The sequence below is a fragment of the Rhineura floridana genome, chromosome 4, assembly GCF_030035675.1.
Source record: "Rhineura floridana isolate rRhiFlo1 chromosome 4, rRhiFlo1.hap2, whole genome shotgun sequence".
Classification (NCBI taxonomy): domain Eukaryota; kingdom Metazoa; phylum Chordata; class Lepidosauria; order Squamata; family Rhineuridae; genus Rhineura; species Rhineura floridana.
The window spans coordinates 195,853,156-195,877,002 of NC_084483.1; the positions used below are offsets into that span (position 1 = coordinate 195,853,156).

The following is a 23,847-nucleotide window of genomic DNA, read 5'->3' on the forward strand; positions in this document are numbered from 1 at the left end:
CAGACACGCACACTCAAGACACAGCTTGTGTCCAAAAATATTAATTGATGGCTTGCTTGATTAGATTTATATCCCGTCCTTTCTCCCAGTAGGAGCCCAGGGCTAGTACACCTAGAACGAAAGGGCTGTGAAATGTAAGCAGTACAGAAGATGCGACCTATCTTTGCAAACTCCAGATGCATACAAAATAAGAACTGAGTGATCCCTTTGCAACAGCAGCCATTGGGGAGAATGCTGTCTTCCTAGTTATACTGTGCAAATTTAATTCGGGGAAGGGCCATAGCATGCAGAAGGTCCAAGGTTCAATCCTCGGCATCTCCAGGTGGGGCTGGGAGAGACTCCTGCCTCAAACCCTGGAGAGCCGCTGCCAGTCAGCGTAGACAATATTGATCAAAATGGACCAATGTTCTCACTTGGTATAAGGCAGCTTCCGGGGTTCCTTTCTAGGTTCCTAATGCCTGCCATGGGAAAGAAGTCCATGGTTCTGGGCATGCCCAAATTGAATAGAATCAAACTTGCTGATTAACTCCTGCTCAGCAATTTGCATCATCATGCCTGTCTTCTACTGTTTTTGTCGCAAAAGGCCAACAGTGCAATCCTAGACATGTTAACTCAGAAGTAAGCCCCATTGAGTCCTGCCTCATCTGGACTGTGTTGGTGATTTCTCTAGATCAGGGGTTGGGAACCTCCAACCTGTGGGCCTAATTAGGGCCACCAGCCTCTCTGTTTGGGCCACAAGGCTGCTGTGGCCAGGCCACGCCCACCTGCCCTACACATGACATTAAAATGTGTTTGGAGTGCGCCAGAGGGACTTGCACAGTCAAGTCTCAACAGTCAGCTGACTGTTGGGCCTTGCATAGTTCCATGTGCAGTGCTTTGACAGTCCTGATCATCAGTTAATCATCAGCACGAGGTCACCTGACTGGGGGGCCAGAAGAATCTGGTCTGCCAGACAGGATCCGGTTCCCCACTCCTGGTCCAGTTTTGAGATGGGGATACAGGCCATTCATTCCAACCACCAAGCCCTTTACACCAGTTCTGGGAATCGCCCCTTTGGTGGCTGTGATTCAAGGCCCAGGCCAAAAGCGTAACAACTTCTGAGTTGCTCTATGCAGGCCTTCCAAATTAAGCCATACAGGAGAGGAGCCTAGCTGCCAGATCAGGCCAGTGACCCATCTAGTCCAGCATTCTGTTCTCATAATGTCCAACCAGGTGCCCTAATAGGAAACCCACAAGATGGATATTAATGCAACAGCACTTGCCCACTTGTGATTCCCACCAACTGGTATTCAGAACTTTACTGCCTCTGATTGTGGAGGGAGAACATAGCCATCGTGGCTAGTAGCCATTGATAAGCTCAGAGCTTGGAAAGGTTACTTTTTTTGAACTACAACTCCCATCAGCCCCAGCCAGCATGGCCACTGGATTGGGCTGATGGGAGCTGTAGTTCAAAAAAGTAACTTTTCCCAGCTCTGGATAAGCTTATCCTCCATGAATTTGTCTAATCCTCTTTAACATCCGTCCGAGTTGGAGGCCATCACTACCTCTTGCGGGAGGGAAGTCCATGGTTTCACTTTGTGCTGTGTGAAAATGTACTTTCTTCTGTCTATCCTGAAATCTTCCAGCATTCAGGAATGCCATTAAACTGAACTGTTTGTCTTTACAGGACAACTTTGGGTTCGACCTCCCAGCTGTGGAGGCTGCCACGAAGAAACACGAAGCCATTGAGACAGACATTGCGGCCTACGAAGAAAGAGTCCAGGCAGTGGTTGCGGTGGCCAAGGAACTCGAGGCTGAGAATTATCATGACATCAAACGCATCACTGCAAGGAAAGATAACGTGATCCGCCTGTGGGAGTACCTCCTGGAGCTGCTCAGGGCACGCAGGCAACGACTGGAGATGAACCTCGGTCTGCAGAAGATATTCCAGGAGATGCTGTACATAATGGACTGGATGGATGAGATGAAGGTAAGCGGCAGAATTGGGAAATAATTGCATTTGTAATAGGTTCAGAAAGAGGGTTAGATCTTTCACAGTGCAATTATTTAACCACTTTTTAAACTATCCTTAAAAAATAACAACCCAAACTCCACACTAAGGATATATGGATTCTGTGCTCATTCTAAATCAGACATATATGTAAATAAAACACTTTGTAAATTAATTTTGCATGATTGCAATAGTACTGTTTGTTAATTTTTATAATTTAGCAAGTGCCAGGGTGATCAAGGGATGGAAAGTTGCTTATCCAAATAGTGGTACGTATTCCATTGATCAGCAACTAGTTTTAAGGAAGGGCGACTTTGAGACTGGGATGGAATATCCCCATCCCCAAAAGAGGCACCCTCTCCTCCAAGCACCTCCTTCTTCTGGGTTGGTAATTAGAAAACCAGCTAATATGCCTTAGAAGGCTGAATTTGGCTTAGGAGCCTCTAGTTGCTGATTTCTAGCCTATAAGCCAGATTCAGGGAATCTTTGGCCCTCCAGATGTTTCTAAACTACAACTCCCATCAGCCTGAGCAAGTATGGCCAATGGCCAGGGTTGATTGGAGTTGTAGTTCAGCAACATCTGGAGGGCCAAAGGTTCCCCACACCTGGTATAAGCATATACCAATGCACAGCAAGGCTGCCATTTTGGATTCTTCATGGATTGCATTGCCAGCCACGCATACTCATGGTGCCCATCCTACTGAGGCTGGTTCTGACTGTGCATTAGAGTCCAAAATACATGTGTGCTTCAGCCAGTGAAAAAGTCATGTGCAAGTACGAGAGACTGAATTCTACATTTGCAAGACTTACCTGTTTGATGGGACATACCTGCATTTTGTGCATATCTGGACCCAAAACACTTTGAGAGATGAGTCCTCAGATGAGCTATTCTGTGTCATCTCTATTGAAAGAACAGCCACAAGCACAAGGTTTTCCCCTGGAACTTTCAAAAATGAGTAAGTGGGGTTTGGTGCTTTTACTGGCTGGTTTTGTGTAAACAGGTGTTGTTGCTGTCTCAAGACTATGGCAAGCATCTCCTGGGAGTAGAAGACCTGTTGCAGAAACATGCGCTTGTTGAGGCTGACATTTCCATTCAAGCTGAGAGGGTGAGAGCAGTCAATGCATCGGCCCAAAAATTTGCCACAGACGGAGAAGGTAAGACTGATTTTATAAAACAGCAACTTTGGATAGCCCTTACTTGCGTAGATAACCTTTGGAAGATGTTGGTTGACAGAGAGGACACCAACCTTTAAGTGTGCAGAGTCAATTCACAGTGTGGGAGCCAGGATCATGTCTATCTACTCAGGATATGCCTGATTCAGCTTGGCACCATTCCAGAGGCACAGGAAGCTCGCTGGGTGACCTTGTGCCTATCACTGTCTCTTTCGGCCTAACCTATCTCACAGGGTTGTTGTGAGGATAAAATTGGAAGGGGGAGAATAATGTGTACCACCTTGAGCTGCTTGGAGGAGAGGTGGGATGTAAATGCAATAAATAAATTGGCTGCACACCAATGTGCCTTTGATTTCTTGGCCTCCTCATGCCAATAAAATATTTGTCCAAAAGACTTACAGGTCAACATTTCCCGCTAGCAATCAGGAGACACGACCTACTAAACCTTGTCTCATTTTTTCCTCCTCCGCTCCATTTCTCCTCCCTGGCTGGCATAGCCAGCACACCAACTATAATAGAGCAGAAGGTGCCTTAATTTAGCATATGCTGAGATGCATAGATCTAGGAGCTTCCCATTGAGGACAGCTATGTAGCCTCCACCCTGCATGTGGCTCTTGCAGAATTCCCTACAGCCCATAAGCATGCGGTGGTGGCTTTCCTCTCTTGTCACGTTACACGGGAAAGTAGTGAGTGTGGGGGAATATAGGAGTACCTGTCTGAGAGGACCAGGATAACTTGCTCTGTGTTCTGCAGCTGGTTTCAGTTGCAGTGTAGGTTGGGTGGGTTGGGGCCTGTTTGTGTGCATCTGTGGGAGTCCTGGCAGAGGAGCGACAAGTGCGGTCTCGGAACACGTTCCAGCAGAGGGCTACTTTGAAATGCTCTGGTAGGATGTCTCAGAAGATTGCATCTGTTAATGTGAAGACTCAGACCCCTACTCTGGGTCAGGTCTCATAATGGATCTCTCCCACTGGCCCCAGCACAGGTCTCTCACGATCCCTGGCACAACCACCTGTCACTCTGTAACACAATATTACCCTGAGCCTGTACTGTAGTCTCCTCCACAGATTGCTACATAGTGTCTGCGTGCACTTACAGGCCACAACCCCCCTGTATCTTTCTGCCTTCAAAGATTACAGCCCTGGGTTGCTTTTGGATACCTGCCGCTGTTACACTACCCCTTCACCGCTGCCACCATTGATACTGTTACCAACTTTGGTATTTGCTCTGCCCACCCTTCTGGTCTGTAATATCCCAGTCAAGGATCAGGGGTGTTGTTAAACCAAAACTATTTATTTAATAACACAAGGAATAACCAAGATTATTCTATGTTCAGTCAACATGCATGTGGTTACATATAATAGTTTTCTCTTTATCTCTTAGTCCTAAAACCTGCCTCACTACCCACCTAAACACAACTCCACCCCTCCAAAACCCAGAACCAACCACCACCAACTCCCTCTCCAACTGTCATTCTCTCATTTATACCTTCAATCACCCAGACACTCAGCCAATCACAACTCAGCATTCCTCGACATTCCAACACATGTACTTCCCCCCTCACTCACTGTACTTACCACATTTACCCTACAAACCCGACACTTACCATAATTACTGTACAACATATACAGGGACATCACAAAGACGTTTGCTATGAAGCATCCTTGACCAAATACTAAGAAACCAGCATTTTTTAAAGGCCAGACACTGGGTGTACTTGGTCAGCTCTGCAGTTTAACTTTTCAGTTTTCCCTGTCTTGTTAACAGGTTACAAGCCCTGTGACCCACAAGTTATCAGAGACCGGGTGGCCCACATGGAGTTCTGTTACCAGGAGCTGTGCCAGTTATCAGCTGAACGCCGAGCTCGTTTGGAAGAGTCTCGGCGCCTTTGGAAGTTCTTCTGGGAAATGGCTGAAGAGGAGGGATGGATAAGGGAAAAAGAGCAGATCTTGTCATCAGATGATTATGGGAAAGACTTAACCAGCGTCGTCCGCCTTCTCAGCAAGCATAAGGCATTTGAAGATGAGATGAGTGGTCGGAGCAGCCACTTCCAACAAGCAATCAGGGAAGGGGAAGATATGATAGCTGAGGATCACTTTGGTTCTGAGAAGATCAGAGAGAGGATTACAGACATCCAGAATCAATGGGCGAATTTGGAGCAGCTCTCCGCCATCCGGAAAAAGCGATTGGAAGAAGCTTCCCTCCTTCACCAGTTCCAGGCTGACGCGGATGATATCGACGCATGGATGTTGGACATCCTCAAGATTGTCTCCAGCAACGATGTCGGCCATGATGAATATTCCACCCAGTCCTTGGTGAAGAAACACAAAGACGTTGCTGAAGAGATTGCGAGCTACAGGTCGATCATGGATTCCTTGCACGAACAAGCCAGGGCCTTGCCTCAGGAACATGCAGAGTCGACGGATGTGCAGAGCAGATTGTCTGGAATGGAGGAAAGGTACAAAGAGGTTGCCGAACTCACACGGCTTCGTAAGCAGGCCCTGCAGGACACTCTGGCTTTGTACAAGATGTTCAGCGAAGCAGATGCTTGCGAGCTTTGGATTGATGAAAGGGAGCAGTGGCTGAATAACACGGAGATCCCCGAGAAACTGGAAGACTTGGAAGTGATCCAGCACAGGTGAGGCCGAGCGGTGGGACGGGCTCCAGTGGTGCTTTCAACACAGTGCTTGAAATTGTTGGCTCTCTGTTTACACTTTTTTTTTACCCTCTCTCTAGATTTGAAAGTTTAGAGCCAGAAATGAACAATCAGGCATCACGTGTTGCCGTGGTGAACCAGATTGCTAGGCAGCTGATCCACAATGGCCATCCGAGCGAGAAGGAGATCAAGGCACAGCAAGATAAGCTCAATACAAGGTGAGTTCAGTGTTGTATAAAATATTGGTTCTTGCCTGACCCTTTATGCGCATCTTTATCCATTAGGACCTGATCCATGTAGATCTGATGTCATTTTATACTGGTATATATATCCCGTTTCATTTGCTTAACTGATTTTAGCAAATAAATTGATTTCCTTTTAGATTAAGATGGCCAATTTATGTATTTATTGTACAGATTTATATTCTGCTTAATCATAATTGCCTCACTGGCACCAGGATATTTAGAACCACAGCTATTAAGGTGCCAAAATCAAAACAAAATCATAGTGCCAAAATCAAAACAAGAAAAAAGGTTCACTCAAGAGTCTTCCATTAATTATTAGCTATTTTCTTTAGTCTGTCACATCTGCTTTGTACATTTAAAGCATTATGATACCACATTAAACACTTGTGGGTTCCCCCAAATAATCCTGGGATCTATAGTGTGTTAAGGGTGCTGAGAGTTGTTAAGAGGAGCCCCCTATTCCCCTCACAGAGTTATCGTCCCAGATTGGTTAAACAATCAATCCCTCTTTCCAGGTAACGTTGGGAATTGTAGCTCTGTGTCTCTTAACACAGACTCTGAGCACCAAAGAACAAACTACAGTTCCCAGGATTCTTTGGGGGAAAGCCATGATTGTTTAAAGTGGTATAATAGTGCTTTAAATGTCTGGTGCTGATGTGGCTTCAAAGATTCTAGTAGTTATATTGGGTCCCCATTCATAATAAGAATTTTACTTACTGTTCACACCTCAACAACTGCTGCCATTTTTTTATCTTGGGACCTTCACATGATACAACAGAAGCAGTGAAATCATATCCAGTATTTAAAATTCTGTATAAGGTAAGGAAGGAAAGCTTATCCTAAAGAGCACACCTGAAAAGGTTCAGAAGGAGTTGCTATGATGATTCTTTGCATTACGTGTATCCATTTTTCCTCCTGTGTTTCTTTGTACAAGGTGGAGCCAATTCAGAGAACTGGTGGACATAAAGAAAGATGCTCTTATTTCGGCCCTCAGTATCCAAAACTACCACCTTGAATGTAATGAAACCAAGTCTTGGATCAGGGAGAAGACTAAAGTTATTGAATCCACCCAAGAACTTGGCAATGACCTGGCGGGTGTTATTGCTCTTCAGAGGAAGCTGACAGGAATGGAGCGTGATTTGGTCGCCATCGAGGCCAAGCTAAGCGACTTACAGAAAGAAGCTGAAAAGCTGGAAGCAGAACATCCAGACCAAGCCCGGGCCATCCTGTCCAGGCTCGCTGAAATCAACGACGTTTGGGAAGAAATGAAGACGACCTTGAAGAACCGTGAAGAGTCCCTTGGAGAGGCGAGCAAGCTGCAGCAGTTTTTACGTGACCTGGACGACTTCCAGTCCTGGCTCTCCCGGACCCAGACTGCCATTGCCTCGGAAGATATGCCCAACACGCTAACGGAGGCTGAGAAGCTGCTCACCCAGCACGAGAATATTAAGAACGAAATCAACAATTATGAAGAAGACTATCAGAAGATGAGGGACATGGGCGAGATGGTGACACAAGGGCAGACGGATGCTCAGTACATGTTCTTACACCAGCGTCTGCAGGCCTTGGACACGGGATGGAATGAGCTTCACAAAATGTGGGAGAATCGGCAGAATCTTCTCTCCCAGTCCCATGCCTATCAGCTGTTCCTCAGAGACACAAAGCAAGCGGAAGCCTTTCTTAACAACCAGGTGAGCAGGCATCATGTTAAGGATAAAGGAGTAGGGCTGTAGATCAGTGGTAGAGCACCTGCCTTGCGCACAGAAGGTCCCAGGTCCAACCCCCAGTATCTCCAGGTGGGGCTTGGAATGTCCCCTGCCTGAAACCTTGGAGAGCTGCTGCTAGTCTGAGGAGACAAACTGAGCTAGATGGACTAATGGTCTGACTCAGCATTAGACAGCTTCCTATGTATTTCTTGACTAGCCTATAAAGGGTCAGAACAATGGTGTAAGACTCTACATTACTTCTGTGATCAATTGTGGGGCCTTTTTTCACACATGGTGCCTGAAAGGGACTCAAATCCCAGATTTAACATTCCACTGTAAGTTATTTTCTTGTAGCAGCATATACATTTTGTTACTGGCAAAGCTAGTTTGGAATCTAGGCCCATGGTGTAGCACTCAGCCAACTCAAGAAGCAGTTCCGCTAATTGATCTTCAAGAACCATTTTCTTATAAGGTGGTTACATGGTGAAGCCTCTCAAGTTGATATGTTGGCAGTATTCAGACCTCACGTTTCTGATCCTCCAGGCCATGGTTTGGAAAATCAGGAATGAGTGATGAGCTCAAGCTGTCCCCCCCACTGGCTCTTTCCACCCTTGCATGCCTCAATGGAAGATGTACTGGTTTCCTCAGACCACAGTTTGCTGTGACGTTTCAACTGTTAAAGTGGTTTGAGTGAATTTTGCTCAGGTTGATTGTGGTTTCCAATCCTGGTTTGGAGAGATTGCTCTAACTAGTCTGATGGGTCACATTTCATAGCAAACCATGATTTAAGGAAATCAAGAAGTCTTCTAGTAAGGCATGAGGGAGAATGGAGGGAGCATTTGAGACTTGTCATTCATTCCCAGTCCTCTCTAAACCATGGTTTGGAGGATCAAGAACATGACAGCCAAATGTAACCATTGATAAGTGGCATGGTTTTGTAAATGCTCCAACATACCCCATAAATATATGAAGATCATGACTTGCCCACTCCTGGCTTAACACAGATTTGGGAAGTTTTCCAGGAGGTGGTGCGCTTCTACCTTATGTTGGAAAATTCAAAGAAGTGATACTTGTGCCTGCAGAGCTGACATGGAACAGCTTACCTATGTCATCACAACATAAGAAATCTTGTGCTAACTAGGAACCACTGAGAACACAGTATCAGTTCAGGGTACACTAATTGTTTATCAGTGGTGAACCATAAATGATCAGAGAATTTTATGTTTCTCCTTGTTCCTACCCCCCCTTTAAAAAAAACTATAGGAGTATGTTTTGGCACATACTGAAATGCCCACCACTTTGGAAGGGGCAGAAGCTGCTATCAAAAAACAGGAGGATTTCATGACCACAATGGATGCCAATGACGAGAAAATCAATGCAGTTGTTGAGACTGGACGGAGACTGGTTAGTGACAGCAACATCAACTCCGACAAGATCCAAGAGAAAGTGGACTCCATTGATGACAGGTACACTTAGCTAGGAGTATTTTGGGAGGGTTGGGCACCAGGTCCAAGCTCTCCCCATTTGTTTATTTATTTATGTGTTTGTTTACCGAATGTACATGCCACTTTACATCCAGAAGTGGAGATAGCCAGCCCGTAGTTCATTCGTGGAATCTGCTCTCACAAGATGTCGTGATGGCCACCAACTTGGATGGCTTTCTGGCTGGGGTTGTTGGGAAATGTACTGCAAAACACCAGGAGGGCACCGCATTAGCTATCCATGCAACAGATAGCTACGCCACAGAGCTACCCACCCTGTCACTGGCATGGTTGCAGTTTACTTGGATAATGTGGCACTAAACGGCTTGGGGGGCTCCATTATAATCTCCCACCATGCCCCAGGGCAATGCTATGGTGAGGGCAGTGTGAGAAGTTAAAATAGCACCCAGTGCTGCTTGAAGCACCAGGCCAGAACTGGTTGTTTTTGTTAAGTGGAGTCCATCGTAAGGCTTGCTATAGTGTTTGGGCCCTGACAGCTATCCAAGAACTCCAGGTACTGATGTCCTTCAGAAGGATTTTGGGGTGGTTCTAGAAAATTGTGACTACGAGACCTGTAACTTAGGGACTCTCAACAGCAAACCTTTCCAGCTCAATAGCCAGTTTTCAGGGCTGCTTTCTGTATGGGAAGATGATGACAGCCACTATCAACACCTCCTCATAATTATATCCGACACATCTCCTGCACTGACTTCCCAGCCGTGTCTGTCTAGACCAGCCTTTCCCAACCAGTGTGCCTCCAGATGTTGGACCACAACTCCCATCAGCCTCAGGCAGCATTGCCAATGGCTGAGGCTGATGGGAGTTGTGATCCAACAACATCTGGAGTCACACCGGTTGGGAAAGGCTGGTCTAGACTTAAGCAGTTAGCCCTGAGCGATGTGCACACCCATCCAGCCTCCTCACTGATTGCTACTGCTGCCAGATGAATGTGTGAGGGTTACAGTGGGATGAAAAGTTGACAACGGCACCTGAGGTGGCACAGTGGGTTTTCAAGCTACTGTCAGCTGCCAAGCTTCATCGCTGAGTGGAAGTTGCACATGTTTGCACACAGAAAATCCCAGGTTCAGTTTCTGGCATTGTCAGTTAGAGCATGAATGAGGAGCCTTTTTCAGCCCAAGGGCCACATTCTCTTTTGGGCAAATTCAGAGGGCCACATGTAGACACCTGGCATTTCTACAGTAGGCTAGCTTCTACACACGCTCACACACCCCTCTCTGTCCTCTACCCAGATAGGCGAGAGGCATTGTCAGGGTTCCAGCCAGGCTAAAACACTCAGAGTGTGAAGCGGGGCCAGCGAGGGTTCCAAGAGCCAGATAGAGGTCTGGAGGGCCAGATTTAGTCCCCGGGCTTGAGATTCCTCACTCCTGAGTCTGAGGATCTGGGAAAGACCTCTGCCTGAAGCCTTGGAGAGCTGCTGCAAGCCAGAGCTCCCCTCTGAATCAGAAGTGACATGTCTCTCAGTATCGATTACTAGGGATTATGAGTGGGAGATGCTGTTGCCCTCATTTTTTGTTTGTGGGCTTCTCAAAGGCATATCCGGTTGGACACAGGATGCTGGACTAGATGGACCTTTGGTTTGATCTGGCAAGGCTCATCTTAGGTTCGTAGGGTAGTCAGTGCTGAACAAGATGGACCAAGATGGTTTGTCTTGATACAAAGCAGCTTCATCTGTGTTCAGCTGACAACTCTCATCTGTGTTTCTCCTTCAGAAAATGGCCATGAAAATGAGAAAGTTGAAGGAAAGAGAGGCTCACAAAGCCTTAGAGACCAGCCTTCCCCACACTGGTGTCCTCCAGAAGTTTTGGACTCACAACTCCCATCAGTCCCAGCTAGTATGGGCAATGGTCAGGGATGATGGGAGTTGGAGTCCAGCAACAACTGGAGGGTACAATGTTGGAGAAGGCTGCCTCAAACTGTGGGCTGCTGCTGGGTAGGAATTAGCTTCTCTTGTGATTAACTACAAGTCTCCTACAGCATCACCAGCATGCAGCTTTAGGTTTGGGTTACTTGTTTTAATGTTGTGTCTGTCTGTGAATAGACTTTGCTCTACAAGCTTCTTTTTGGAAAAAAAAATACTTATTTTTATAGGTGCTGCAAAAACCGCACCACAGCTTCCGTTTATATAAGCTTAATCACCTGCAAGGCAATCTTAAACCTGTTACTTTATTCAGGGATTATAGAAACCACTGGAGCTTGCCTTGGTAAAAGTAAATTTATGGGGTGCTGAGTCATAGGAAAGACTTATTAAAGAGCCTGTGAGGAAACATGCCTTCTGTAAGAAAGCCTCATAATGTGTAGCGGTAACGTTCTCTTCCAATTACAACTACGAAAAAGGACTGTGTTACCACACATACCTCTTATTTTATTTCTAGAATTGAATGGTCATTGTGGTGTGGTAGGTGAGAGTTTGAGGCTTTGAGCAGAGAGGCCTGGTTTCAAATTCCTGCTCACTGGGAGGCCTTTGGCAAGTTACCATTTCTCTGCCTTGTTTGCTTCACTTCTAGCATATGCATTGAGAGCTGGTGTAATGAAGAGAGTAAGATGGAAATGACCACGTCCCAGGTTCAAATCTCACCATTTCTTATGAATTCAGCAGACAGCCTCAGATGGACCACTCTGTGCCTCAATAGGCCTTTAATTGCAATATGGCGATAAATAATACTAAAATATCTTACAGGGTTGTTAGCAGCAAACCCTCTAATACAGGGGTCTCTATTCCCCTAACAGAACTATAATTCTCAGAGTGATTTAACAATCAGTTCTTCCCAGGGAACTCTGGCAACTGAAAGTCTGTGAGGGGAACCAGGATCTCCTAACAACTCTTAAGACCCTTAACAAACTACAGTTCTCAGGATTCTTTGGGAGAGGCCATGACTGTTTAAAGTGGGGTGATATTGCTTTAAATATATAGTGCAGATGCTGGCCTAAATTTGCCACCCTTCAAATTGAGCTCTTGTTTTCTTATCAAGGGCGTTAACATGTTTCAAACTGCTACCTCACCTAAGGAGTGGACAATTTTTTTTTAGGATATATATATATATATATTTCCCAGATAGGCCAGATCTAATGTCATGCTTTTCTCAGAATAAACGTTCATACAATGCCCATTCTCTGCTGAAGTCCCAAGCGCCGTCCTGGACACAACTCCCCACAGTGCAGTGCTTCATTTCTGCTGTGCATGGGGGAGTTTTGAGGCCTGTCATTGTGTCCTTTATTTCAAGGAATTTTGTCCCTGATTAGAGGATGTTTTAGAGTCCAAAAGATTGGGAGATACAGAGCACAGAGCTGTAACAGAGCTTCCATTCAGACTGCACATAATCAAAACCACAAAAAGTCCTCAGAGTTTCCACATTAAGGAGTTCCTTCCTTGTTTTTGTTTGAAAAAGACATAAGAAGAATCGTGAGGTGGCCAGTGAACTTCTGATGAGATTAAAAGACAACAGAGATCTTCAAAAGTTTCTTCAGGATTGCCAAGAGGTATGTTTGTTCGTTCTTAAAAAAAGGATTTTTGGAGAAAAAGACCCATCACTTGTCCCTGAACAAAACTTGCTTGGAATTTCTCTCTCTCTCCATTTGTCTTTCATCTCTGATCTAAGTTGTAGGCAATAGTGACCCTAGGGCACTATTCTTCAACCTTGAGTCTCCAGATATTGTTGGACTAAAACTTGCATCATCCTTGACCCTTGGTTAAGCTGTCTGGGGTTGATGGGAGTTGTAGTCTGACAACAACTGGAGACCCAAGGTTGAAGAACAGTGCTCTAGGGTTTGGGGAGGCCTGGGCAAGAAGGTTGTTTCATAACTTGTAAAGATATGAAAGCAACTCAGGTGTAAAATTTCACCTAATTCTATACATGAAGCTACAATGAAAGTATGGACAAATGGATCATAATACATTCATTTATTACAACTGGAGAATATTGCTGAATACGTTATATCAACACTACATTGTAAATACATGAATCCAAGTTATAAACAGAAACAGTCGCACCCCCCCAAAAAAAAACCCCTAAAAAGCTTACTGGATGTTTTTAGGGTCAAATGGTGAATTGGTGACAGCCAGTTTACTGATAAATAATGCTGTAGTGATTAACCATTTAAGAGTCAACTCTCTAGTATCCAGTGTAACGAAATGAACTTTTTTGGGCCTTCTTGGAAGCAAAGTCCTCAGTCAAATCACTGTAATCCAAACCACTCCCAATGTTATGTTCAGTTGAAATCAGTGCTAATCCTGCTAAACATTCTGGTGACATAGAATAGCACAGATATATAGATATAGGTATGAAAATGACCTCTCACAAGACGAAACAGTGAGAATAATGCAAGGGACTGTTCAACAGCTGAGTTAGCTTCCAGTGCCATGTCCCTTTTTTTCAGCTTCTAGTCAGAGCCAACGGAAAAGGCTGAAGTACAATTTTTCTCCACTTTACTCATAATTCATTGTGAAACAATACCTGTGAAACTGTACATCTCTTCTCCTTTCCCCTTTTACCCAAACAAAATGGCTGCCATCTCCTCCTGGTGCTCGGAGTGAACTGGGCAATTGATCATGTGCAGAAAAAAAGACATAAGGACATCTGCTGGCCAAGAACTTGTGTACTGCTGATGTGGACATGCCTGGCTTAAGGCTCTGCCTGTAGGATGGGACTTGCTTGCCTGCAGTGCTGCTAAGTTACAGCAGATAGAGACTGACTGACTATAAAGGAAGTGGGCAAGGGTTTGTACAAGAATTTGGAGGCCTCTAAACTGTGGGGCCCTGGGCGGTTGCTCAGTTTGGCTCCCTGTAAAGCAACCACTGGTGATAGGCATCATCCTTCAAGGAACTGATCAGCCTCTAATCTGGCTGCAGGCCAAACTTGAACCACCAGGCCGTTTTGGGAAAGCCACGCCTACTCACCCTGCACCTGATGTCATACATAAGAGGGGGGCTTCAGTGGTACAATCAGGAGCTTAAAGGGGGCTCCTGATTGTTTCTTTGCTGGAGCAAGTCACGCTCCCAATCGCTCATCAGCTGACAGGTGGTAGACGCATGCCTTGCTCAAGGAGGACAAAGCGCTTTCCTTTCCATGGAAAGTGCTTCTCCCTCCCGGCTCTGCTCTTTGAAGCTACCTCTGCGTGGATTCCATATAGGAGCACCATTTCGTCTCCAACATTGGGGTTGCAAAGCAGAGGGGGAGAGGATGCGAAGCCCTTTCCCGTGCTTCCCCTTTCCACAGGTTGAAAGGGAAAGCACAGGGTGGACTTTGCAAGTCTTTCCGCACTTCCCCTTTCAGTCTCCGATGTCGCAGGTCGAAAGGGGGAGCACAGAGTGGGCTTTGCAGAGAGCTTGGAAAAGTTGCTTTTTGAACTACAACTCCCATCAGCCCAATCCAGTGGCCATGCTGGCTGGGGCTGATGGAAGTTGTAGTTTTAAAAAAGTAACTTTTCCAAGCTCTGGCTTTGCACTGTTGATGTCAGGATTTTGACGGTTGGGTTGTACCACTCGCCTGTCAAACTCAGCCCAGTGGGAGAGGCCAGATAAAAATCCAGCCCCTAGAGGCAAAAAGGTTCCCTGCCTCTGCTCTAATAGGCTTCCCTTATCCCTTTTTTTTTTTAGAAGATTGACAGAGATTGTACTGCTTTGTTTTATTTTATCTTAATGGGTGAATGCCAGCCCTCTGGATTTGATCCTGGAGATAATGCCAGTAAGAGAAAATGAACTTCCCAGATAGGGCAGATCTAATGTCATGCTTTGTTCCTCCCTCCATGGAAAACAAATCTGTAATTATCAGAATGCAAACAGGGTGTTATATTCTTGCTGTCTCAATTTTCTTACAAAAGCCACAGCTCCTCCATTGTGCACCGCCCTGCACAGGAAATAATAAAACCATGTGAGAAGCAGCCCCAATACACCAGAGGGCTTAAAGGGGACCCCCCCCCGCTTCTCCCTTTGTAGATTGAGAGCCATCAGTTAGAAGGGCAGGGCTGGGAAAGACTTTAATCTGAGATCTTGAGAGCTGCTGCCAGTCAAGGGTTGACGGCACAGGGCTAGATGAACGTGTGTAAGGCAGCTTCCTATGTTCATAGCATGCAACTAATTCAGCCCTTTTGGACCCTGAGATGGAGGGGGCAAAGCGTAGAAGCTCAGGAGTAATGCCTGGCAAATCAAGGGGTGGAGGCTGATGAGCTAAGGGTTGAGTGGTGAGGAAGTGCGTGGCTGTGCTTTGGTGGGTGTTGCGGAGATGGAGCTAGAGAAAAACAGCAAACACTTTCAAGCCAAGCACCAAAGATCCTGGCCCTTCTATATAGTTTGAGTGGCAAATGAAAGGACCCATGGGAACTGCAACCAAATGTTGCAGTGTGAAGTGCTTCTGCTCAGGATTCCAGACATGTTCAACTAAAATTACACAAGTGGAGCGTCTTCTGCTAGTGCGGAGGGCCTTATCGCCTTTCCTCCCCCTGCATGCGCCATCCCCAAATCTACACCAGAAGGTTGGGGGGAAACCCAGAACAGATTTTGGGTGGGGGCACATGTGGAAAAGGGGGGAAGAACATTTTTGGGCTGATGGAACATTTGCCAAAACATTTAGTACTTCTGCATACCTTGGGAGTCACCCAAGCCTGTTAATACTTGGTTATGTAAGGACCGGTACTTGGAGAACTGAGATCATATTAGTAATATACTAGCCCTTCCTAACCTTATGCCCTGCAGATGCTTTGGACTACAACTCCCACCATCCCTGACCATGCTGCCTGGAGCAGATGGTCCAAAATGTCTGGAGGGTACCAGGCTGAGGAAGGCCTGGGATACATGTTCCCTCCTTTTCATCCCTGCAAGGGCTTCTCCCAGCAGTAGAATTAATCTTCTTCCCTTTCATCCCATCACTGGAGAAGGGCCGCAGCTCAGTGGTAGAGCATCTGCTTTGCATGCAGAAGGTCCCGGGTTCAATCCCCGGCATCTCCAGGAAGAGTTAGGAATGTCCCCTGCCTGAAAACCTGGAGAGACACTGCCAGCCAAAGTAAACAGTACCAAGCTACATGGACCAGTGGCCTGACTCGGTGCAAGGCAGCTTTCTATGCTCCTATCTCATTGTCTTCCAGGAGAGCCTGAGAAAGCATCCTTCCATAGGTCAGGATAACATGGCACCCAAGGGGGGATATGGCTGCCCTGGGGACAGACCAGCCATAACTGGGCAGAAGCCCCAGTGAGAGCCTCTCTCCTCCGTCCATGAATAACTCTTTTGTTAGCTTCCTCTGAAAGGCAGATTCTTCTAATTCCTGCAATTACACATTTTCCTTTTATTGCTGCCCTTAACAAGCCTTTTATGTAGTGACCTTTGCAAATGTCTGTGAATGAATGAAAAATGGCCTTTGTCAGCCAAAAATAGGGGCAGCTGGGCTCGCTGTCCAACCTGCTCCCTGCGCCTGGGCAAGATTTTTTGCTGTGGGAGGGTCCTGCTGCAAGTAACAGAGCTCAGATCTGTGTACATATTTTCCTGTTGGGGTAGCTGGCTGGAAAGATACAAAATGGGCAGCCTTCGGAAGGCTTTTTCTAAATGCACTGCATTGTTTTTGTAATCTTAAAGGGAAAGAAAACCCAATGGGGTTTGGGGCCTGCTGTCTAGGAGAGGTCCTTCATCAACAGTAGGAGTTTAGTGGCCTCAGGGACAAGCAAGAGCTGTGAATATCTGTATTGCACCTAGCACAGGGATGCTCAGTACATGTTAGCGAACGTATGAACTGTCTTATACTTGGTCAAACCATTGGTCAGTCTACTGCTGCCCCATTCAGGTGTGGGGAACCTTTGGCCCTCCAGATGTAGCTGAATTGGAACTTCCATCATCTCTGGCCAATGGCCATGCTTGCTGGGACTGATGGGAGTTGTAGTTCAGCAACATCTGGAGGGCGAAAGACTCCCCATGCCTGCTCAGCTCTAGCCTTCACCAACTTTGTGCCCTCCAGATACTTTGGAATACAATTCTCATCAGCTGAGCTGGCTAGGGCTGATGGAAGTTGTAATCCGAAACATCTGGAGGGCTCCAGGTTGGTGATGGTTGGTCTACTGTGACTGGCAGTGGTTTTTCACTTGGGCATAGTTTTCCCCCAGCCCTGGTAAGATGAGGCCTTTTTATGCTGCATATGCCAAAGACCTTCTGCGGGAAAGGATATACTATACCACGAGCTACAGGCCTTAATTGTGGCAGTAGAATGATTCTAGATTAATTAATATAAGGGTTTGGCCATGAGTATTGTTCCTGTTGCTCTCAATGGGATAAGGGCCCTGTAGGTTTTCTGGGTAATTTAACCCTGGGGTTATACAAGCCATCTCCCTTTATTTCTTTACAAAAGTGACTTGGGCCTGAGCTGTACTTAGAATATGGGGTGGGCAAGTCACCTGTAAAATGGCAGGGTGGGCGTGTCAGTTTCAAGCTGAAAAGCAGCGGGCAGAAGAAGTTCTGAACCCATCCTTGCCTTCTACTTTTTCCCAACAGAGCAACTCCCCCAGCTATTTTTCTGTTTAGCCTTGGATAAGAAAAAAGAATGGGTGTGAGGATAATGGCTTGGGGGCTGAAATTTAACCTCACAGCCATCTTTGAGTTTGGTGCAAGCCACGTTTTAAGACATGGATCTGCAGCCTTAATGCTTAGTTGTCCCCTTAGATGCTCTCACCTTGGCCTTTGTCTTTTCCTTACCCTTCAGGTAAGAATTCCATAGTCCAGGGGATTATTTCTTTCATTTTTTTTTAACTTATAAAACTCATAGACTGGGTTTCAACAGATGTTTTCAAAGCAGTTCACAAGTTGTGTCAATGCTGTAAAACAATTAAAATGCAAGATTAAAATAGGCCTAAAACAATACACATGAGGAAAAAAGAGCAATATAGCAGATAAGGTTGGTTGCCAAAGGCATGATGGAACAAAACACCTTGACAAAAACAGTGACAAATGAACATCTGAGGGGAACTGTTCCATAGTTTTGGACCTGCTATAGAAAAGGCCGTGTTGGAAACCAATCTGGCCATCAAGTGGGTGCCTTCAACGAGGCCTAGCTGGCTGATCTCAGTTATCATTAAACTAGAGAATTCCCTCCCACAATGGGCACCAACGTGAATGACTTTAAAGGGGGATAAGGTAAATTAATGGAGGATAAAGCTATCACTGGCTATTAGACATTATGACTATGTAAGACCTTCACTGTTGTGTGCTTCTGGGTATCACTTACTTTGGAATTACAGGATGGGAGAGTTGCTGTTGCACTGAGGTCCTGCTTATGAGCGTCACAGAGGCACCTTGTTGGCCACTGTGAGAACAGAGTGGTGGCTTAGAATGTCCTGGTTGGGGAGGTTCATAAGGCTGGAGGCACCCCTGAGGCATCCATGGCCACTGCACAAAAATTTCCCCACTTGTTTTTCAGCTGTCGCTCTGGATCAATGAGAAAATGCTTACAGCGCAGGACATGTCTTACGATGAAGCAAGGAACCTGCACAGCAAGTGGTTGAAACATCAAGCCTTCATGGCAGAGCTTGGTTCCAACAAAGAATGGCTTGACAAAATTGAAAAGGTAAAGGGGGGGGGAAATGGTGAGTGAAGGCCCACAAGTCATTCTGGCTGTCTCATGTGCAAGGCCTGTGTCTCATGAGATGCCTGCAGTTTGTAAAATGTCCACTCATTTTACAGTGGTCATTAAAATCATTTGGCTTTGGAAGCTCTCAGCATCATTTTGGCTGCCAATCCTTTGGGGTAATACTAGTTTTAGGTAGCAAAATAATCCCTTGTTAAAGTGTGGAGGTAGTGCAATGCATTTATATAGTCCCTTTTCTGTACAAACTGTTTTACAATCTTCACTCCGCTGATATTCCCACAATTGTCTTATGAGTTGGGTGACTGTCCTCTGGTGTTTTCATGCATGTGTAGGATCCAAGCAGGTATACTCAGGGAGGCAAGTAGGCTACAGAGGGGCATGGCTCCTTTAGTAAGAAAAGACTATCAACCCTGAGTTTTAAAGTCTTTGGTTGAAGTCTTATCCCAGCTAGGAATTCCTTCAGTCACCTTAGAACTGGCTGCCCCCCCCCACACACATACAATCTTTAAAGTGGAGGTAATAACATCCACTTACTTTACAGATCTGTTCTCTGAATCACTCAGATAACAACTGGTTCAAATTTCACATTCTGATCCTCCAAACACAACTTCAGTCTCGTATACTCCTTCCTCTCCCTTCTCCCCTCTTGTGTACTAAATCTGTTCTCCATTTCCTAGTTTCCCCTTGATCATAACTTGACATCCAAACTGGGGAAGGTTTAACCCTAACCTCTAAACCATGGTTTTGAAGGCATTGTTTGAAATGGATTTGCAATCTATGGTTTGGAGGCTAACGCAAACCCTAGTGGACATCACAACAAACAATGGTTGGCAGAAACCCAAAAGTAGAGCACAGAATTGGCATATGATAGAAAGGGAGAGCCCTGGTTTGGAGGATTGTCTAATAGGAATCACTGGCCAAGTTTGTACATGCATCCCTGACTTTATAAACTATGGGTCATAAACCACAAGTGACTCCCTTGCCCCTCCCTGCATGTGCCAACTTCAGCGTGAGGATCTTGGCTTCCCAGTGTTCCCTATTAACATCCAAACACAGGAACTCTGGTTTAATACTGGTTAACAGGCTTATTATCTAGGTTTGTTAATTGACATTAAACCAGAGTTCCCCTGCGTAGATGTAACAGAGAACTCTGGCTTAACGCAAGCTAGGTTTTCCACACTGAAACTGATGCAAGGGAGCACATGGCCACATTGCTTAGTTTAATCATGATTTATGAAGCCAGAGACAAATATCCACACCTGTCCACCATGTGTGATATCTTTGATGTGAAAAATGCTATACAAATTGTTCTTAAGCCTGAGAACACTGTTTCTAGATGTCTTCACCAAGCTATTTATCTCCCCTTCCTCAGACAAATCCTGTTTCATCTGGGCCTTGAGATCCCCTTTTAGGAAGAATAACTGTTGTAATGCTGAGGCCTCCCAACATTTTAACAAATGTGCATGTCTGCTTTCCAGATTGACGTAACCCAGAAAGCTTAAAGCTTTTGTGCTTGTTTACAGGAAGGGATGCAGCTCATTGCCGAGAAACCTGAAACCGAGGGAATTGTGAAAGAGAAGCTGACAAGTCTGCATCATATGTGGGAGGTGCTGGAAAGCACCACCCAGACGAAGGCCCAGCGGCTTTTTGATGCCAATAAGGCTGAGCTGTTCACCCAGAGCTGCGCTGACTTGGATAAGTGGCTGAATGGCTTGGAGTGCCAGATACAATCGGACGACTACGGCAAGGACCTCACCAGCGTCAACATTCTGCTGAAGAAACAGCAGGTGAAAAGATTGAAGGGGCTTCTTCAGGAGGGGAAGGGGGTTGAAAGAGAGAGATGTGCATCTATTTTTAAAATTAAAGTTTCCCAATTTCCAAACACCTGCGCTTCAAGGAGACTTCAATTCCGCATTCTTACAGCATTTGCATGATAAAATATCTGCAAGACAATTAAAAACCTTGTAGAGTACCAAGTTGAGCAGCATTTAGCATCGGCATGGATAATTTTTTTAGCCTGAGGGTCGCATTCCCATGTAGGCAGCCTTCCGAGGGCCGTATGCCAGTGGCAAGTGGGGGCAGAAGCAAAAGTGGGCAGAGCAATGGATGTGACTCCTGCCTTTGTACAGCAGGCTGCATTCCAGCCACGTAAAAGCCAGATGTTTCTACACATTCACCTGTGCCCACATCTTTCCATCTGACATTCAGGCAAGCAAAATGTATCAGAGTTCAAGATTACATTCCAGCCAGGCAAAAGCGCACGAGGAGGTCACAGAGTAGGGTTGGTGAGGAATGTGGGTGTGGCCTGGGGAGATGGTGCTGGCCCATGGAGAATTCCTAGGACCAGACAGAGAGGTCTGGAGGGCCTCACTGAGCACCCAGGCCTGAAGTTCTCCAATCCTAGTTTAACATCTTTGATTTCCCATAGCCGATACAAATACACATCTTCACTGTCATCCAAAGCCAGAAAAAGTCAAGCTGTCTTCATTTACTGCAGTCTGTGAGGCCGATCCTCTTTAATATGTCCTCTGTTTGATGAGGACAAATAAGAGAGGCTGGTTCACAGCCATGGGTCTCCTCCTTACCCTGCAGACTTCCCAAAGTGCCTGCCAGAAATGTAAGATCTTCTTAGCTGGGATTGATTTTCATGGAAGAACAGAAATAGATCTTGGTTGGCCTTAACCTCAGTAAGCTTTTCACCTCTTCTGTGATGCATTCTTTGGAATTGTTGGGATAAAGGGGCTACACATTTAAATAAAATAGAGCTACAAAGATACATACAATTGGTGAAATCTTCCTCTTAAATGTTAACAGCCACAGAAAGCTGGAGGTTGACGAAGGGTTGAACCTCCTTATTTTATTGTCTTCTCCATTTTCCTCAACCAGCAGTACAATCTTCCCCCATCTAGTGTCCTCCAGATGTTTTGGACTGCAATTCCCATTGTCCTTGACCATTGGCCATGGTGGCTGGGACTGATGGGAGTTGGAGTCCAACAACATCCAGAGAGCACCAGAGTTGGGGAAGGCAGCAATAGTATCACACTGGAAGAGGATAGTTTGGGGCTATTCACATTTTCTCTCCCCACTGTTTTAGATGCTTGAGAACCAAATGGATGTTCGTCAGAAGGAGATTGAGGAGCTGAAGAGTCAGGCCCAGGCGCTGAGCCAGGAAGGCAAGAGTACCGATGAAGTTGACGGCAAGCGCTTTATTGTGGAGAAGAAGTTTGTGGAGCTGTTGGAGCCCTTGACGGAGAGGAAGTCCCACCTACTGGCCTCCAAGGAGATCCATCAGTTCAACCGTGATGTGGAGGATGAAATTGTGAGTTTCAAAATTCCTCTAAGGCCCACTTGCTGTGAAAGTGGATAGAGAGAAGTTTTTGTCTTTCCTAATACTAGAACTTGGGGTCATCCAGCGAAGTTGAATGGTGGGAGATTCCGGGCAGGCAAAAGGAAGTACTTCTTCACACTGTGCACTCACAAGAAGTGGTGATGGCCACTGAGTTGAACGACTTTAGAAGGAGATTAGTTAAATTTATGAGGGATAAGGCTATCAGTGGCTACTAGCCAGGATGGCTCTGCTCTGTCTTCATGATCGGAGGCAGCATGCTTCTGAATGCCAGTTTCTGGGAACCACAGGAGGGGGCAATGCTGTTGAACTCAGGACCTGCCTGTGGACTTCCCATAGGCATCTGGTTGGCCACTATGAGAACAGGGTGGTGGACTGCATGAACCTTTGGCCTGATCTAGCCGTGCTCTTCTTATGTTAAGGCTTTGCAAGTTCCTTTTTTTTCTGGGCCTCTTTCGCTAGCACATGTTGCTTTCCTAAATCTTGTTGCAGTTCATTTCTCATGAATATACTGTTTAGTTATTTTGCAATATTATTTCCCCCTCCCAGTTGTGGATTGGAGAAAGGATGCCTATTGCCACGTCTACGGATCATGGTCACAACCTCCAGACTGTTCAGTTGTTAATTAAGAAGAATCAGGTAAGTGGCTAAAGCTGCCTGGATCTAAAGTAGTAATCAGTGATCTACAAATAGGCAAAATGTCAAGGGAGATTTAAGTTTTTCCCTGAAGTGTTTGCAGCACTGTGGCCCACAATCACACAAATCAAACCCAGAAGGCATGTTTGACATTTTTGGAATCTTCTTCCCACAGTTCTAGTCTTTAGTGTACACTTTGTACAGTAGGGCCCCGCTTTACGGTGTTCCGCTGATGCGGTGGATTTCAATCGGGAAAGTCCCCGTTTTAAAGCCGATTTTGCCATTTTGCAGCATTTCGCGTCATTTTCGCTTAACGCGACCCATTATAGTCAATGGGTTCCGCTTTATGGCGATTTCCGCTTTACGGCGGGGGCCTGGTCCCTAACCCGCCGTATAAGTGAGGCCTTACTGTACTGTGGTCAGATGTGGCAAAGCTGTTATGCTCTTTTTACACAGTTGGGGATTGGGGTATCACCCAGATCTCACATAAGAAATCTTTTGTAAAGTCAGAGGTTGAATCCTTCTCAAAGTCCATCCAAGGCACTTCTAGGACAGATTCAAACAACAGCTCACTCATATAGTACTAATCTACCTTTATGGGAGCTTCCTCCCATTGATGGCTACTACACCTTAGGCAACCTAAAATACATTCTGTGATGAAGCCTTAAAATAAGCCTACTTTGTAATAATTGCAGAGATCACACACATTATCACACAGTTGTCTGAATCCATTCCACCTACAACTAAGATGAGCTGGTATTTATTTATTTAAAAGTATTTCTGAACTGCTTAATATTTTAAAATTTCTTTAAGTGGTATACAGAAATACAACATTAAAAAAGTATCATAAAAACAGAGATGCAGACATAAAACCTGGTTTATAAAAACAGATATGTTATCTTCAAAGGTTGAATCCTATCTTATCCAAGTCCATCCAAGGCACTTCTAGAGGGGATTCTAATAGCAACCTGCTCTATATCATAGAATAGTAGAGTTGGAAGGGGCCTATAAGGCCATTAAGTTCAACCCCCTGCTCAA

At 45.6% G+C, this 23,847-nt stretch overlaps 1 protein-coding gene across 2 annotated transcripts in view; it reads left to right on the top strand.

Moving 5' to 3' along the window:
* SPTBN1 (spectrin beta, non-erythrocytic 1) overlaps positions 1-23,847 on the top strand; it is a 262,112-nt gene that overhangs the window by 193,321 nt on the left and 44,944 nt on the right. For both annotated transcript variants that reach the window (XM_061625724.1, XM_061625725.1), the window contains 11 exons: positions 1,667-1,969; positions 2,992-3,145; positions 4,928-5,798; positions 5,897-6,034; positions 6,996-7,752; positions 9,031-9,233; positions 12,656-12,746; positions 18,660-18,806; positions 20,351-20,614; positions 21,922-22,146; positions 22,723-22,812. In XM_061625724.1, coding sequence (XP_061481708.1) covers positions 1,667-1,969; positions 2,992-3,145; positions 4,928-5,798; positions 5,897-6,034; positions 6,996-7,752; positions 9,031-9,233; positions 12,656-12,746; positions 18,660-18,806; positions 20,351-20,614; positions 21,922-22,146; positions 22,723-22,812 — 3,243 coding nt within the window. The remainder of the gene's footprint in view (positions 1-1,666; positions 1,970-2,991; positions 3,146-4,927; positions 5,799-5,896; positions 6,035-6,995; positions 7,753-9,030; positions 9,234-12,655; positions 12,747-18,659; positions 18,807-20,350; positions 20,615-21,921; positions 22,147-22,722; positions 22,813-23,847) is intronic.